The sequence below is a fragment of the Theropithecus gelada genome, chromosome 1 (assembly GCF_003255815.1).
Source record: "Theropithecus gelada isolate Dixy chromosome 1, Tgel_1.0, whole genome shotgun sequence".
Classification (NCBI taxonomy): Eukaryota; Metazoa; Chordata; class Mammalia; order Primates; family Cercopithecidae; genus Theropithecus; species Theropithecus gelada.
Window position 1 is genome coordinate 23,073,672 of NC_037668.1, and position 17,830 is coordinate 23,091,501.

A 17,830-nucleotide genomic window follows, 5' to 3' on the forward strand; every position below is an offset into this window, starting at 1 on the left:
TTCCTTTCTTTCTTTCTTTCTTTCTTTCTTTCTTTCTTTCTTTCTTTCTTTCTTTCTTTCTTTCTTTCTTTCTTTCTTTCTTTCTTTCTTTCTTTCTCTCTCTCTCTCTCTTTCTTTCTCTTTCTTTCTTTTTTCTTTTTTTTTTGCCAAGGATGCAACCAAACCTGAGATTGAGGAGGAATTGAATCCCCGTAAAGACCATTTCCTTAGTGCCAAGGTAGCTGAGTGAGAACATAGCTTGACCCAGTGTGGCTTCTTAGGGATGGAGGAAGAGACTTATATGAGCTAAACCTGTGAGATCCCAAAGTAAGGCTTCTCTCCTCAATGGACAAAAGTGGGCTGTGTATCTGCTCTCCATGCTTCTTGTGAGTTTCCTGAACCACATAGGATTTGGCTGCCGAGAATCCCTCAGGATTCTATTATAGTAATGAAGGAAAGGAATGCCTCGTGCTTTCGGTTCTGTGCGGCTGCTGGTCTGATGCGTGTGGATGATTTACTGAAAGGAGAGGTTAGGGTGACAGAGCTGTGCCCCACCCAGAAGCACTGCTAACGAGGGAAGGCTCCTCTTGGAGATAAACACACAATGGGTCCAAATACAGACAAAAAAAAATCACCTCCAAAAAGCAAAATGGCTCCCAGCCAGCATTACCTCACTACAGGACCTTACTCTGACCTGATTGAGTTATTAACATTCTAATGGAAGAAATTGTTTATCACAGTGGAGCATGGCAAAATGGAAACAGAAAAAGCAGAATCACAGGGTAATGTTAATTACCTTACCCACCCTTAATTTGAGGAAGTTTGCTGAGAATAAATAAGGTCAATAGAGATGAAAACTCACCTCTCACAGTGATATTCAGCAGCGCGCTCTGGACGGGGCCATAGCTGTTGTCTGCTGTACAGTAGTATCCCCCTGCATGGCTCTCTCTGATGGCAGGGAGCTCCAGCTCCGCTCTGCGGGAACGCTGAGTTTTCCTCCCCAGACTCTCCTGCGTGTCCTCTCGGTGCCAGGAGAACGTGGTGTACCCTGTGCCTTCAGCCACGGAGCAGACAAGGACCAGCGTCTCGCCTTCAACCGCCTGGCCCCCTGTGGGCTGTGTCTCCAGGAGCACCCCAGACACAGGGATCCCTATGTAAAAATGAGACCACAGGTCGGGGCCAGTTGTGAAGGAGGGCAGGGCTGGGTAGCTGGGGTGTTGGGCAGGGTCACTTCTTATGTGACTTCAAGATATCCTCTTCAGCAGACACTAACATTGTGACCAACAGACCACGAATTTAGGGCTGAAAATATCACTAAATGTGATAAGCTTTCCATCCTGATATATGAGGCCCCAGGAAAGAAAAAAGAAGCGTTTGGGTTTTGTCTGACATCCTGGCTGGAGGTCTGAGTTGTTTTGAGGGAGAGGTAATAGCAGTAGTGGCCATCATGGCAGTAGGCTGGACCACATCTATTTTTAAAAGTCATAGGTTGGTACCTAAGTGATGTTTATTGGACCTATCTATCTCTCCTTCTCTTCTGCTGTACACATCATAGGCACTCACATTGTTCATTGCTACTGATGGATGCTTGTCTTCTAAATAGTTTTCTTTGAGATCTAGCCATTCTAGAATCTGCCAACTCCCTAGCAGGGCACCTTATTTTCTTGTTTTGTTTTCCATAGCTCTCAAACGTAACTACATGAGTCAGCTGTGATTCTGAAGTCATAGAATTTCAAAGGAAGACTGAGGTTTTAGGAAAATGGAGGTAGAAAAGAAGTCATGTATTTCTCTTATTATTGTACTTCACTTCTTGGCCTAAGCCCGGTTCCTCTGTTGGGATGATAAAACCGGTCTCTGCTACATAGTCCCCATGCCTGCAGAGCCTGAGGGGCCCAGAAAGGCAGGGAAGACGCCTGGCTCTCCAACACTCACGCTGCACGTGGATCTGTAGCGAGAGACTGCGCTTGTGGATGTTCCCCATCACTGTTTCAGCACCACACCAATAGGATCCTGAGTTTTCTCTCCAGATGGCTGGGAGCTGGAGTTCCTGGGATGGGCTCCAGTCTGACAGGATGACCCTGTCATCTCTGAAGAAGATGAAGTGAAGTAGGGTACCCGACCGCTCTGGAGGAAGCTGTGTTTCACAGCTCAGGTTTACAGAATTCCCCTCTGTAGGCTGAGAGTCTGTAGCTTTCAGCTGTGGATGTGGAAATAGTTCTAGAGAGAAGAGGTAAATCAAGTTCTAAGCATGAGAGTATTTAGCACTCTGGGAGAGACAGGTTTGGGTGCTCAGTCCCAGGAAACTTCAGACACACAGCAAGACAAACTTATCAAAACCTCTATCAAAATTTTCTTCCACAGGTTTATTCAGGTACAATCATCCCACTTTCTCTGCCTCTTAGAGGACTTGTGCCTCTCATCTATCCAGGGTTTCAATAGTAACCCATAAATTCCTTCCTTACATGCTCAGTTTCCTATCCCTGACATTACTAAGCAAATCTATATGAACTGAAAGACTCACCTTGAATTTTAATCATTTTGAAATTTGATCTAAATACATCATTGTTGTCTCCATATCCAAAGCATTGATAATTGCCATTGTTATTTGAACTTGCATTTGGGATAAGAAGATCCCAGCTTTTATTAAAATTGGAAAGAATTTTTCCATTCCAAGTATATTTCACAGCAGTCAATTTCTCTTTCCTCCTTCTGTGGCATCTCAGAACCAACGTGTCACCTTCAAACACAGAATACGGGACCTGCAAGATTAAGGAGTCTGGAAAAGACACAGAGAGGAGATCGTCATTCAAAGCATTCCTGCTACTTCCTTCTTCTGTGTCTCTTGAATTACAAAGGCTGTATTGTTTTCTTCTTTCTTCCACAAGATGTAGTCTCTTGATCCAAGCTCACAAAACTCCTAAATCAGTGTAACATGCTTCAGATACAATTCCTAAATTTCCTAAATAAATCCCAGAGGCAACTATTTTATCATTCAAGGTCAGATTCCAAAGATAAGGAGTCTAATATGGAGAATAAAAGCTGAGAGGAAGGGTGATCAAAATCCCTGACCTAATAGAGTACGTCAGAACTTAAAACCAACCAGCTCACCGAGTGCCAGAGCAGGAGCTATGAAAGAAGGGGCACTTGGAGAACTATGTGAGGAACTCTTCCCGGGCATTGGAGCGTGATTTGTAGCAGGATTCTTGTCAGAGACACAGTCTAGGTTCAAGGGACAGTGGATGTGGTCCTCTATGGAAATTCCATGCTGTTCAGATTCTAATGATTCTAATTTGAGGTTAGCTATATCTCTTCTTTCTTAGATGACTGTGTTGAATGCCTATGCCTGTAGACCATGCCCTTGCAAGTGACCAAAATCATTATCAATCAGGTAAAACTGGACAGGAGGAGCTGTGGGAGCTTGATGCCAATCAGAGGGAAAACTAGCAATGAGGAAGGGACACATAACAACGGGTGGGGATAAAAAGCATCAGTTCGGAGATTTCCCACCTCTGAGCTCCTCTGATGGCGCTTTTGTCCTCAGCACAGTTATGTGTGTGTAACTTCTCCCTTATAAGGCTATAAAGCCCTGCAGGGCAGGATCTGAGACAGCTTCATTTTTGTACTCCCTAAAACTAACTCATTTTCTTGACCGTGTAAGTGTGTGGGGATGTCGATTAATATTAACCATTTAAACTCAAGTTTCAATCATAGTTTGAAAAACACTTGTAGCCATTGGAGGGAAAATGTGAAACTAAAGGAGCTGGGATCAAGGGTTAGAGAGCAATGAAAGACCCCAGTTCGTGGAACCTCCAGGGAGCTAAGATAAATGGAAACTCTTTATAAAGTTTCAACTAATTCACCTTCTTTCTCACCTGAAGAAAAGAGCAAGCGCACAGGGTTACTTTGCGGGGATCCCTGGGCCTGGCATCTGTACAGTCCAGATTCCCGAACCTCGAGGGTGTTTCCTGGGGTTACGGTCAACTTTTCTCTCCAATAGTGCTGATACCATGTTGTTTTCTCTGTTGCATAGAATTGAAATCCATTGCAAGTCAGAGTCACTCTCTCTCCTTTGAAGAATGTGGTCCATGGAGGATGGACGGAAATCACAGGTTTGTGTGCAGCTGCTGAGGAGGAAAGAGTAGTAGGTCTGAGGTGGAGGTGCCTGCAGTCCCAGCTGCAGTGGCTTGTGTAGGTTACACTGGAGGACATGGCTTGGGAGTTCCCTAAGAGGCCCCTGGATGACTTCTGTTTCCCCAGGTTGCAGGTGAGCTGTGCTCACCTCCTCCAGGGTGCAGTGGCTGCTCAGCAGTCTATAGCAGCAGATTGGCCTTTCAGAGGGAGGGCAGCCCTGGCAGGATCCACTCAGCAGTGATAGATGATGCGAGGCTCACAAACCCTCTCACTTGTTTCAGTGAACCAAGTCCTCAGGTAGATAGTTGGAAATCGCGTTTCTCCTGGACTCTCACCTGAGATCTTGGTGTTACAGGGACCTCTCTAAGATGAGTTCTTGTGTGTGAAGGGTACCAGAAAATGCCATCTCCAGGTTTGTCTCTTTGGCATATGGATTATTTTGAGCCAAAGGCCACTGAGAATCACCAGAAATAGGAAAAGTTCTAAAAGCAAGGCACAAGTTTTCCTTTATAAGTGAAAAGTTTTCCCTTATAAGGGAAATTTCCTTTTGTAAATGTGTCTCCCTCTCCCACACTAGGAAGAGGAAGACTCTTAACAACTTTCATCGATAGAGAAGGCATTGACTTAAATATGCATAAAAACCCTTGTTTACCATGTTTTTCCTAGTCAACCTGCCACAGCCTGCCTCTCCCACCCAGAAGCCCAAAACTCCTTTTCCTTTGTTTAGTCCAGGATGATATACAGGTTGAGTATACCTTATTCAAAACATTTTGGAACAGAAGGGTTTTGGAGTTTGAGTTTTTTTCAGATTTTGGAACATATACATAAACCAAAAATCTGAAATATGAAATGCTCCAATGAGCATTTCTTTTGATCATCATGTCAGTGCTTAAAAACTTTCAGATTTTGGATTTCGGATATTTGGATGAAGGATATTCAACCTGTGTAAATCTCAGTCATCTGGCTGCCTCCTTCAGCCATTGTTTTCTTTGTAAATTCCCCTGTCTATGTACATAATTAAAAATTTTTTTTCACTTGTTAGTCTGTCTTTTTTTTTTTTTTTTCAAGAAAGGGTCTCGCTCTGTCACCCAGGCTGGAGTACAGTGGCGAGATCTCGGCTCACTGCAACCTCTGCCTCCCAGGTTCAAGCGATTCTCCTGCCTCAGCCTCCTGAATAGCTGGGACTACAGGCGAGTGCCACCATACCCAGTTAATTTTTTGTATTTTTAGTAGAGACGGAGTTTCACCTTCTTAGTCAGGATGGTCTCAATCTCCTGACCTCGTGATCCACCTGCCTCAGCCTCCCAAAGTGCTGGAATTGCAGATGTGAGCCACCGCACCTGGCCTAGTCTATCTTTTATCAAGTTAATTTATGGGCCTCAGAAAATTAACCTGTAGGATCAAGAGAAAACTTTTTCTTTGCCCTCTTAATTTGCTGAAAAATCAACTGATGAAAGGCAGATTCATAGGAGAAATGGTCTACAAATTTATTTACATGTGCAGGGCAGAATTACAGAGTGATTCCCCAAATATACCAATAAGGCCCAGACACTTACACAGCCATTTTTGGAGGGGAGTGGGGAGAGGGGGAATGTAGGTAACTCTTTTGAAGAGCAATAAATAATGACCATGGTGAATTAATGGATAAATGGTTCTATTTGGAAGATGAATGAGCCTGAAGCATAGATATTTTCTTGTGACGGAGTCTGTTCAGGTGTGGTTACACCCGTCAGTCTTCTTTTCTACAGTAGAGAGGAGGGAAGAACAGTTGTGCTTACTGGTGGGTCGATTGGTCTTTAGGTGGATAGGGAGAAGTTTCTTCTGCTGATCTTTAAAGGCCTTTAATTCAAAATACTAGTTATACCAAGTGGCCATATTTTGGGGTGAAATATTTTGGCTTTCTTCAAACCTAAGAGAGATGGAAATTTTTTCCCTCCCCTACAGGTAGCATGAGCATGTGGTGGGATAGGGGTTATAGATGGAGTGAATATAGAAATCAGGAAGCCAATTAGACTGTTATGGAAAGTGGTTTAATTTATGTTTTTACTGTCAAGAAATATGTATGGGAGAGGTGAGCAGGCTCTGTCTGTCATAAGAAATATATCTAGATAGCTGCAGAGAGTAAGAGTGCAGGGAGCTAGGTGGTCCTAACTTCCCAGACCTCAAAGCACTCTCTTGTGACAGTAAAATACTAACCCTACATGAAATTAGGCCCTAAACTCTTTGAAGCATTGGTGGATAGAAACTGAAGAATTTGAGGATAATACAAATTAAAAATAAGAGGCCTAATTCTCCCCGACAAAAGGAAGAGGCTTCTCTTCCTCTTTCAGAATTTCTTTCTCTGTCCTTTGCAAATGCATGTAAATGTTTATATTGGTTAAATAACCAAAACAGCATGGTACTGGTACCAAAACAGATATATAGACCAATGGAATGGAACAGAGGCCTCAGAAATAACACCACACGTCTACAACCATCTGATCTTTGACAAACCTGACAGAAACATGAAATGGGGAAAGGATTCCCTATTTAATAAATGGTGCCAGGAAAACTGGCTAGCCATATGTAGAAAGTCGAAACTGGATCCCTTCCTTACACCTTATACAAAAATTAACTCAAGATGGATTAAAGACTTAAATGTAAGACCTAAAAACCATAAAAACCCTAGAAGAAAACCTAGGTAATACCATTCAGGACATAGGCATGGGAAAGGACTTCAAGACTAAAACACCAAAAGCAATGGCAGCAAAAGCCAAAATTGACAAATGGGATCTAATTCAACTAAAGAGCTTTTGCACAGCAAAAGAAACTATCATCAGAGTGAACAGGCAACCTACAGAATGGGAGAAAATTTTTGCAATCTACTCATCTGACAATGGGCTAATATCCAGAACCTATAAAGGACTTAAACAAATTTACAAGAAAAAAAAAAAAAAACATCAAAAAGTGGGCAAAGGACATGAACAGACACTTCTCAAAAGAAGACATTTATGCAGCCAACAGACACATGAAAAAAGGCTCATCATCACTGTCATTAGAGAAACGCAAATCAAAACCACAATGAGATACCATCTCATGCCGGTTAGAATGGCTACCATTAAAAAGTCAGGAAACAATAGATGCTGGAGAGGATGTGGAGAAATAGGAACACTTTTACACTGTTGGTGGGATTGTAAACTAGTTCAACCATTGTGGAAGACAGTGTGGCGATTCCTCAAGGATCTAGAACTAGAAATACCATTTGACCCAGTGATCCCATTACTGGGTATATACCCAGAGGATTATAAATCATGCTACTATAAAGCCACATGCACACATATGTTTATTGTGGCACTGTTCACAATAGCAAAGACTTAGAACCAACCAAAATGTTCGTCAATAATAGACTGGATTAAGAAAATGTGGCACATATACACCATGGAATACTCTGCAGCCATAAAAAAGGATGGGTTCATGTCCTTTGCAGGGACATGGATGAAGCTGGAAACCATCATTCTCAGCAAATTATCACAAGGACAGAAAACCAAACACGGCATGTTCTCACTCATAGGTGGGAACTGAACAATGAGAACACATGGACACAGGGCAGGGAACATCACACACCGGGGCCTGTCAGGGGTGGGAGGGCTGGGGGAGGGATAGCATTAGGAGAAATACCTAATGTAAATGACAAGTTGATGGGTGCAGCAAACCAACATGGCGCATGTATACCTGTGTAACCAACCTGCACGTTGTGCACATGTTCCCTAGAACTTAAAGTATAATAATAATAATAATAATAATAATAATAATAATAATATAAATAAGCCTATTGCCTGGCTCACAACCCAGGGAAGTCCTGGGAACCACCTTTTTGAATACAAACATCTAGGGAGAGAGTTCCTCTGTCTCTCTCAGTTCCTGTAGGAGAGTAAGGACTTAACTTTGGTGGCCTCAGCTTTCTCCAATGTGCAAAACGACCTGCTGTTGTAAAGACAGAAGTTTGTTTCCCTTCAGTTACTGACGACAACGGGGTGGAATTCCTTTCTGTCTTTGCAGCTTCTTAGTGGATTGTCTGTGATGTTCATCATATTCTGGCTTATTGCTTATTCAATAATATAAATGTTTCCTTTCTCTACTACCCTTGTGGAGAGGATTTCTGAGTTGGGAGGAGATTTTGTTTTTAATTACGTATCTTCTAAGAAGAAACTGTTTCCGAGGCTCTTTTTAATCTGAATGTTTGTTTTCTGAGTTTTGTAGTTCTGACTTCGTGCTGGCTAACAACAAAAGTAACTACAACACAAATTATTCACTACTAGAAACATTCACTCAAACGTCCTTACCAATATAATACTACTATCTAGCCTTCTCCAAGATCAGTGCTTTGGTAGGCTAATCTTTAGTGGGTGTACAAATGAAAATTGATTGCTATTTTAGATTCTGCTGAAGACGCAATAATTTATAAACTTGGTAAGTTATGTGAAACCACTGCTCTGATCAGTCATAAAATCACTGAAGAGTATGGCCCAGCAAGACCTATTAATGATTATGAAGGAGAAATCAATAATAGGGAAAACACTTGTTTGGCTCTCAAAAGTCAGTCCCAATGCTCTTCTCTCTAACCTGTTGCCCCCTAATGTGTTTGAAAAAATGAAGTACTAACTTTCCCACCTACATGATCCAGGTCTGAATAAAGGGATGTCAGAGAAATAATGCTAGGGATGGACTAGGGAATAAGGATTCTGGGAAAGTGCTTTTCCTTTATTTGAAAGAAGAGATGTACACTGGGTGCTCTTTGACAGCTTTGCTTTCCTTCTCCACTTGCCTCCTTACTTCTCCCCATTTTCTGCCTTGAACAAAGTCATGAAGCCTGGAGCTGTTGCAGCTACCACATTTTGAAAAGTCAATATTAGATTCATGCTTTGTCCTACAGATTGCCTATGGTAATGTCACTTCTGTGAAGTAGAAAATAAAATGCATCATTTTCGTTTGTATTGCTTTTCAAAAATAAAATCTCAATTTTGGGGATTGCTATTTACTATAAAATTTTTAATAGAAACACTTCTAATTATTTTCTTCTTGGAACCTTTTTACTCAGATGAGGACTGTCTACCTTTAAGGATTTATAGGCAATTGATTTTTTAAAGCTTAAAATTTTAAACATTCTTGCCTTTGTCCAGAAGAACTTCCCAAATAGATCTTTTAGTTACATCTAAATGAGAAGAAAATGCCCTTTCTCTGTTTGGGGGGAAAAAAGAAAACTGTAAAATAACCCAACTTCATGTTTTACAGGAAGAAGCTAAATGTTCTGTTGGGTAAGGTGAAACATCTGTGTGTCTCTGCAGAATTTATTTTATTTTATTTTTCAGATGGAGTCTTGCTCTTGCCCAGGCTGGACTGCACTGGCCTGATCTCAGCTCATTGCAACCTCCACCTCCTGGGCTCAAGTGATTCTCCTGCCTCAGCCTGTAATCACGTGCCACCACGACTGGCTAATTTTTTGTATTTTTAGTAGAGATGAGGTTACACCATGTTGCCCAGGCTGGTCTTGAACTCCTGACCTCAAGTGATCCACCCACCTCAGCCTCCCAAAGTGCTGGGATTACAGGCATGAGCCACTGTGCCCAGCCTCTGCAGACACTTTTTAAAAAGAAAATTCTGTATTTAAAGGTTTAGACAGAATACCCTATGTCATCAGTGGGAATGGGGCTGTGTTTCTGCTGAAGAGAATAGAAAACCCTACCGGCTATGTTCCTGGGAAGCACCTGGATGCAGGGCAATTGAGACTTAGGCAATAGGGCTTCTACTGGAGGGAAGTAGAATTTATTTCCTTTGATATGTGCAACTAGACTCTTCTTTGCTCTGAGGAAGCTGCCCCTGCTATGTGCAGGTGGCCCTATGGCCAAGAAGGGACACAACTTTTCAGGGCCTTTGTGTGTTTGAGACTGAGTTGATGGGCTCTGAGATTAGCTACATCCTTCGCTGGAGTTAATTCAAGACACTTTTTGTATTTCATTTCCCCATCCAAGAACCATTAGCAAAGTCTGCCAAATTATAATCTTGTCTCAGGAAGGGTGTGTGGGAAATAGTCTGTGTCCATGGCACCAAGGAGGGGAAGAACAGCAGAGTTAGGAGCCGCAAAAGACAGTGCACCTCAAGGGGGCCAAGACCCTTGCTGGCTCCAGCAGCTCCTAGGGTGCTCTAGAGGAATGGCCCAAACGCCTGTGAGGCGGCTCCCTATGGAGGATGGGACTTTTTGTTGACCAGTAGGGTAGATGCAGACTCAGGGTCATCATAATTTGAGCTATTCACAGAGAAGCGTGTCTCCATGGGATGCGGAAGTTGGGGATAAATTTGTTACACATGGTTAGTGGAAAAGCTGCTGGAGCCCCAGCCTCCCCCTGTGAAGTATTGGCTTATTTCTACCCTTTTCCTCTTGGGATGCTATGCATTCCATCAGCCTTGGCTAGAATCCCACATCAGGCAGGGTGGCAGCTCCTCCTCCTGTGGACTCTGTGACACATATCCCAGGCCCTGCCATGTTTATCCAGCACAATGGCAGTTTTGGTTTAAGAGAGTGACCCCCAAATAGCCTGATTCTTAGAGTCAGGGTCACCACACAAGCTGATGTTTCCACATCCCTGCAGCCCTCAGGAAAAGAATGAAACGGACAATGGGGACTCCTGTAAGTATTTGAGATAAGATATAGTTATTAGGAAATCTAGAGATATAAAGGAGCAAAGAAAATAAGGACTTACCAGATTGTCCACAGACTGGAGCTGAAAGAGAGTAAAGAGCCAGCCATCAGCATAGGCAAGGAGTCCCAAACTATTCACCCTGAGAGCCCACACACTCGTATGCTACTTCCAACCAAGAGGAAGAGAAACGCGTTCCGTTTCACCCATCCCAGGGAAGTGGGGAAACACAGTGGCCGGACGCTCAGGCTGTGGGCTCAGATGGTCTGGTTTGAATTTTAGCTGTATGACCCAGGGCAAACCACATGAACTTTCAAGTCTCAATTTTCTCATTTGAAAAATGAGGCTCACAAAATCGACCTCATAGTAGTACTGTAATGAGTTAGATCTGTAAGGTTTCAATTAATGGCTGCTGTCATTAATTTTTTAGTATGGGGCTGCTGCTGCTCCCTCTTCTCTTGACTCAGAACACTTATTATCATAGCTAATTTGGAACTCAAAATGAGACAGACAGTGGGGGGTAGTAGTTAAAAGCCTAGCTTCCAAAGTTAGATTATGGGTTTGAATCCTGTACTAGCTGCATAAACCTTAGGGATAAGACCAACATCTTTGTGCCTTCATTTCCTCATTTGTAAATGGGAGTTATAAAAGTTCCACCAGATCAAATATTAGAGAATTGGATAAATTTATACATGGCGTAACCTTAGAAACGTGGGATGTGGTCAGGGCTCAGCAAAAATTAATTGACATCCTCACACATTATCCTATAACTATTTGTGTAATATTTTTCTCCTATTGTCGAGTCAGATGTTCTTGCATATGTACATTGAGGTTCTATTGAGAATGTCACCTCTTGAGGGCAGAATCTCTGTCCTTCAGGTCTCCATATCCTCTGTGGTGCCCAGCAGTGTAGTATGCCAAGTATACCCATCCATTCACTCCTTAGTTCTCATCATATGTCAATCACACTAACAGGTCTTCCCTTAGTTGGGGTCTGGGGATCAGGTGGGAACTAGACAAATATGCTTAATAAATATTTAATGTACAACAGACTGACAGTTCTTTAATTCCCTAGCTTGAGCTACTAGGAAATCAGTGCCTCATTTGTACAAACACTGACAAGTGGTACAAAAGCAGGAAGAAAAAAATCAAAGGGAAACCATCTTATCTCTTCTCTTCTCATGCTCTTTGCAAACATCAGAGCAGGTTTGAGCTTAGAATACAGAGAAGGAAATAACTATTCCAAGCAGATGATCCTTTCTACCTGAGTTCACAATCAGGACTTGGTCCTTCACAAAGGACTCAGTCCATCTTCTCCTCTGGGTCCTCATGCTCTGTGACTTAGGGACTGAACCTAGCCATAGGTTTCTTTTTACATAAACAAAATAAGTCCATTTGGGGGTAAAATGATTTTCCGTAGGCAATTAATAGCAAAAGTAGATGAGAAATACATCTTTGGAAATCAATCATTATCATTTTTCCCCTTCTACCAGTAAATCATTATCTTTCCTTTTTGTTCATTTTCTGCTGTTCTAAAATGGGAGTAAAAATCCATAATTGCAGCAGCCCAGAAAAGAGGGCTTTTGCTCATGGTGAGGCTCAGCTTTGCAGCAAGCAGAGGCCTCCTCTCAATCACTTACCAAAGAGCAGCAAGGACGCCCACAGCAGCATGGAAGCCTGCTCCAGGGTTAGAGAAGGAGTTCTTAGTAGACAAGCCAGGTCAGCCCAGATTGCCAAAGCAGCACTTGCCTACACCAGCACCAGCAGTGAGTTCAGTAAGCTTCTTCTCTGCATAAACCTGATTGAGATAATGAAGTGAAAGGGGGAAGTAGAGGACTCTTTCTGAAAACACCAAACAGCAATGTGGCCCAGTGTGAGGGAATCCAAACCATAAAAATCAAAATTTAATAGAACTAAGTACTGCTGTGACATCCTGGCGTAAATCACTTCTCAAGGCTAAAGCTACTCTATTTTCAGGACTCTCTAGCCTCTATCTTTCAAGGAAATCACAACCTATTCTCTCTGCTACCAGAGATGAGGTAAGATTGCAGGCATATTGAAATCCACATAATATAAGGATGTCCCTGAATCTCACCAGAGATGAAGAATTTCTCATTCAACATGGAAAAGGCCTCCTCTGACCCCTGATGCTTCTACTGGAACACCGCCAGCAGGCCGTCTGTATATCTGATGAAACATCTCAATCACAAGGCAACTCTCACCTTGTCTGATATATATGAAAATATCCTGACTCATCAGTCTGGGAGAAGCCACAGCTTTTGATCTGAGTAGAAGGCAAGCTGAGGAGTAAATTATAGCCCCATCATGCTCTTCCTAGATAATAGACCATAACATTTTTACTTAATGTCCTAGAATCCGAAATTTGCTACAGGAATGTCTTGGCAAATATATATTGATTGAAATACATATGCCTGGTATCTGGTGGCAGAGAGAATAAGTTGTGATTTCCTTGAAAGACAAGAGGCTACAGAGTTCTGAAAATATGATGGCTTTAGCCTTGACATCAGGATGTCAGAGTGGGTACTTAAATAATTCTATTAAATTTTGATTTTTGTCATCTGGATTCTTTCACACTGGGCAACATGCCGTTTGGTGTTTTAAGAAACACCTAATGCTCTCCCTATCCATAACAAACCTGAACACTCTGCTCATGTATCGCAGAACTTAAAAAAAATGTTAAGAAAAAAAACAGGGAAAAATCCATAATGACTTTTTTGGTACATATAACCTTTTGGTATGTATAACTCTTTAAAACTTTTTTATGCTGTTATCTTGTGTATATAGATATAAAAAAATGTTAATGGGAAAAAAAAAAAAAAGAAACACCGTGGTGCTTCAGGTATGGTGCCAGGTGCTGGAAGTACAGTGTTAATCAAGACTTGGAAAGCTTTCATTCTAGTGGGGAAGACAACAAGTCAACAGGAAATTACATACAAGTGAAAAGTGTTCTGAGAGTCCACTAGGAGAGAAATCTGACCCAGTTCTGGGGATGCACGAGAGGCTTCCCTGAGGAAGTAACATCCAAGCTGAAAGAATATCATTCCAGGACTGAGAGATTAGCATGGACTAAGATGGAAGGCAGTTATCGTGACCATCATCATCACCCTCAAGATATCTGTGAATAGATGATAGACATAGGATGGATTAAGAGTGGTCTGTATTTTTCTAATATAATGTTTTTCTATATATTTGTAATAGTTTATTTTCTAACTAGGGTTTGTATCGAACATCAATTGTATTTTAGACCATGTCCATGGCCTTAGAAGAATAAAAAGGTGAATAAAGTGAATCTCTCTTAAAGACTTAGAAAAAATCAATGCGGTAAGGACCAGAGTAGACACAGGCACAAGGAACCATAGAGACACAAGCTGTCAAGGCGGCAAACGGGTCCTTTGTCTCCTTGCCTTGTGACCTTGCTGTCATCTTTCAGCTGCCTTCACTTGTCCCAGGAGGAGCGAGGGTGTAAAATGGCAGTCAAGAACCTGATCTGTAGAATGCCACACATCTGGATCAAACCTTGACTTCACCTCTTGCTATTTGGGTGACTCTGGTCAAGTACTTAGCCTCTTTCACACTGGCAAAAAGGAGATAAAAATAATGTCCAGCTGAAGTGGCTGCTGATATTGATGTTTGTATGAATACATTAATGACATAGAACTCTCGGGTCAGTCCCTGTGCTGAGAACTATTCTGTAATACTCGAAGTAACAAGTGTAATGAACTGGAAAGCACTTTATAATTGACATAATATTCTACCATCATTTTTGTATTCCTTATAACACTGGAAAATAGTGTTTTGCATAAGTTTAGAACTCCAATATTTATTGATTGACTAAGGATTGAGGGGAAGTTGAAATCATATTGCCTGTTTTCTTGTTTCTACCATAAGTTTTGTTGAATGAATAAATTTCAATTAGCAAAATAACATTTCACATTTATGACATTATACAAGATGTCCAAACACAAAAATCATATTTATTTACAACTACTGTGTAAATGTTTAAGTTTACATCAGTCAAGTACTATTTTTGTTGTTGTGTTTAAGTTACGGACAGAAATGTTTTAGTTATTGGTTCCAGAAGTATGGTTTTACTTTGAAACATCAGCCAGGGAGTACCTATACCATGATTTATTAAGCAAGTGCTTGACTAACCCGAAACTTTTAGATTTTATGTTAACAAAGGACAAAAATAATTGTTTTCAGTGAGAATGTAAGAAACCGAAAATTTGAAACTTTTCTAATTTTTTTTGAAAAACATTTAAACCTTTACAGTTTAAAAAATAAATTTTCATTTTGGGGTAATTCTAGATTTATATACAATAGTAAGGATAATACAAAGAGTTCCCATATAGGAAGCCCTCACCTGTTTCAATTTCCCCTACAGTTATCATTTCACATCATGGTGGTACATTTGTCAAAACTAAGAAACAAAGATTGCTGCATTGCTATTAATTACATGCTTATCCAGCTTTTTTCAGTTTTTCCATTGATACCTTTTTCCTCTTCTAGTATCCCCTCTAAGATACTACATTACATTTAGTTATCTTTGCTCCGTCTCTTCTGGTCTGTGAGTTTCTCAGTGTTTCCTGGTTTTTCATGATCTTGACAGTTTTGAGGAGTACTGGTTAGGTAGTTCGTAGTGTCTTTCATTCTGGGTTTGTCGGATGTTTTGCTCATGATTAAATTGGGGTTATGAGTTTTCACAAAGAATACCACAGTGGTAGAGTATCCTTCTCATCACATTGGGGGTATGGAATCTCAACATGACTTATCACTGGTAATGTAAATTGTGATCGCTTGGTTAAGGTAGTGTTTGCCAGGTTTCTTCAATGTAAAATTACTGTTTGTCTTTTTCTATGTTCTTCTGTTTGGGAGCAAGTCCAGCCCACAGTCAGGGCGAGAGGTGAGGTAGGGGGATTTGTCTCCTTGTTCTTATTTACTTATTGATGTAGCCATCCATTCAATCATTTATTTATATCACTATGGATTTGTACGTTTACTTTAAACTTTGGTAACAATATAATGCTTTATTTATTTTGTTGCTCAAATTGGTCCAGCTTTGGTGAGTGGGAGCTCTTTCAGGTCAGCTTCTTTGTGCCTTTGACAAACCCTGATCCTTTTCCTTGTTGGAACATTTCTGTACTCTCTGGCACTATGAGATGCTCCTGGTTCATCTTACATTTTCCTGCCCCAACTCTAGAATCAGCCACTTCTTCAAGGAGCCCCAATTCCTTTCAATAGAGATTGATATTTAGAAACCAAGATCTGAGTGTGAGTATGGTCTTTACTGCTACGGGAGAATCATACATTTTTAACTATGTGACAGGGAGTCTGTGGTCTTGTCAGTGCTTTATGGGTGGGAAAAATACTGGAGGGATAAACTTGTTGTTCTTGTTATTAAAAGACTCTTCTCCCAAATCAGTGGCTATACACATAATGATTTCTATAGCCATTTGTTAATGATGGAGGAACAGCTGCTTGGAGTAATCAACTTTGAACTTCAAAGAAAAGGCAGTGAATAAGTTCAGTTACATTTATTTGTAGGCTAGTGCCATGTAGAAACTTCATTTTATTTTCCATGACTGCAGATAGGAATATTTCTAGCCTTCAATGGTAAAATATAATCTCCTTTTGTTTTAGAGACTTTTTAGAGATGATTTCTTGTTCTAAGTTGAGACTCTTCTATCTTCATGAACATACAGATCTTTTTGCTCAAAAACTTGTCCAAAGTGAGAACAGAATCACAGGTTGTTAGTGCCCTCTATTCTAGATTCATAGATCCACAGTTATGTAGTAGAGGGTGTGAAATGGACACCAGATTTGAACTCTAAGGCCTGGCTATGGTTTTGCTTCATCACTTAGAAGCTGTGTAGCTCAAGGCAAATCATTTTGTTACTTGGAGACTTTAACACCAAAACTTTGATTTCCCCGATATTTTTATTTCAAAAAATTTTAAACCTTTCAAAAAATGGCAAGAATAGTACAATAAATACTTACCTGCTCCACTGAGAGTTATCAGTTAGTAACATTTAGCCATATTTGGTCAGCTTTTTCCTGAGGGTTGGCCAAGGCAGTGCTGTTTGAGGGATGTGTCAGAAGGTTGCATGTGCAGGCTGGCTCATTCCAGTGTATTGTACTATGGGATGGAGCTGGGAGTAGGAAGAGAAGTAGGAAGCTGTAAGCTTGGAACAGGAGACCAGAGCCTGCTTTCCTTATCACGCCTTGTTCTAGTACAAAACTCCCATGATCTTAAATGTTATATTTGAACCCAGACTTCCAGGTCATTATGAAGGTATATTTATTAAAGTAGGAGAATAAAACACATCTTATTAGGTTATTAGATTGATTTATACTTTTTTTTTTTTTTTTGAGACGGAGTCTCTGTCTGTCGCCCAGGCTGGAGTGCAGTGGCTCGATCTCAGCTCACTGCAAGCTCCGCCTCCCAGGTTCACGCCATTCTCCTGCCTCAGTCTCCCGAGTAGCTGGGACTACAGGCGCCCGCCACCACGCCCGGCCAATTTTTTACATTTTCAGTAGAGACGGGGTTTCACCTATGTTAGCCAGGACGATCTCCATCTCCTGACCTTGCCATCCACTCGCCTCGGCCTCCCAAAGTGCTGGGATTACAGGCGTGAGTCACCGCGCCCGGCCAATTTATAACTTTTAAATCACCAGATTTGTATTAGGAAGACCTCAACTTGCACTGTTGCCAGGGCCTCTACAAAAGTTAGGGAGGCACAGAACACTTACCTAGAAGGGGAAGGGAGATACTGCTTTTCCATTAATTCACTTTATGTGGAAACTGATTTTCTACTACATTCATTTCTATTAGCCAAAACTGAGTTAATTTCTTGAAAAAGAATCACCAAAATAAAAGTTTTAAAATCATAATTTTTAGATTTCAAGATTTCTTAAACGAGGCAATTTATTAGACTGTGTATTGAAGAATTAAAAAATTAGGTGCTAAAGTAAAATCACGCATCCACTGGTAAACAACATTAAGCTAAGCATTTTATGGCTTCCAA

The 17,830-nt window shown here is 41.1% G+C and overlaps 1 protein-coding gene across 1 annotated transcript in view; it reads right to left on the minus strand.

The window, feature by feature from the left end:
- Window positions 1-12,591, minus strand: part of FCRL4 (Fc receptor like 4) — a 23,401-nt gene extending 10,810 nt beyond the window's left edge. Inside the window, exons 1-6 of the mRNA XM_025392703.1 lie at window positions 12,425-12,591; window positions 10,848-10,868; window positions 3,852-4,103; window positions 2,501-2,755; window positions 1,912-2,196; window positions 842-1,129 (exon numbers count right to left, since the gene is read on the minus strand). Coding sequence (XP_025248488.1) covers window positions 842-1,129; window positions 1,912-2,196; window positions 2,501-2,755; window positions 3,852-4,103; window positions 10,848-10,868; window positions 12,425-12,455 — 1,132 coding nt within the window. The 5' untranslated portion in view covers window positions 12,456-12,591. The remainder of the gene's footprint in view (window positions 1-841; window positions 1,130-1,911; window positions 2,197-2,500; window positions 2,756-3,851; window positions 4,104-10,847; window positions 10,869-12,424) is intronic.
- Window positions 12,592-17,830: the final 5,239 nt, after the last annotated feature.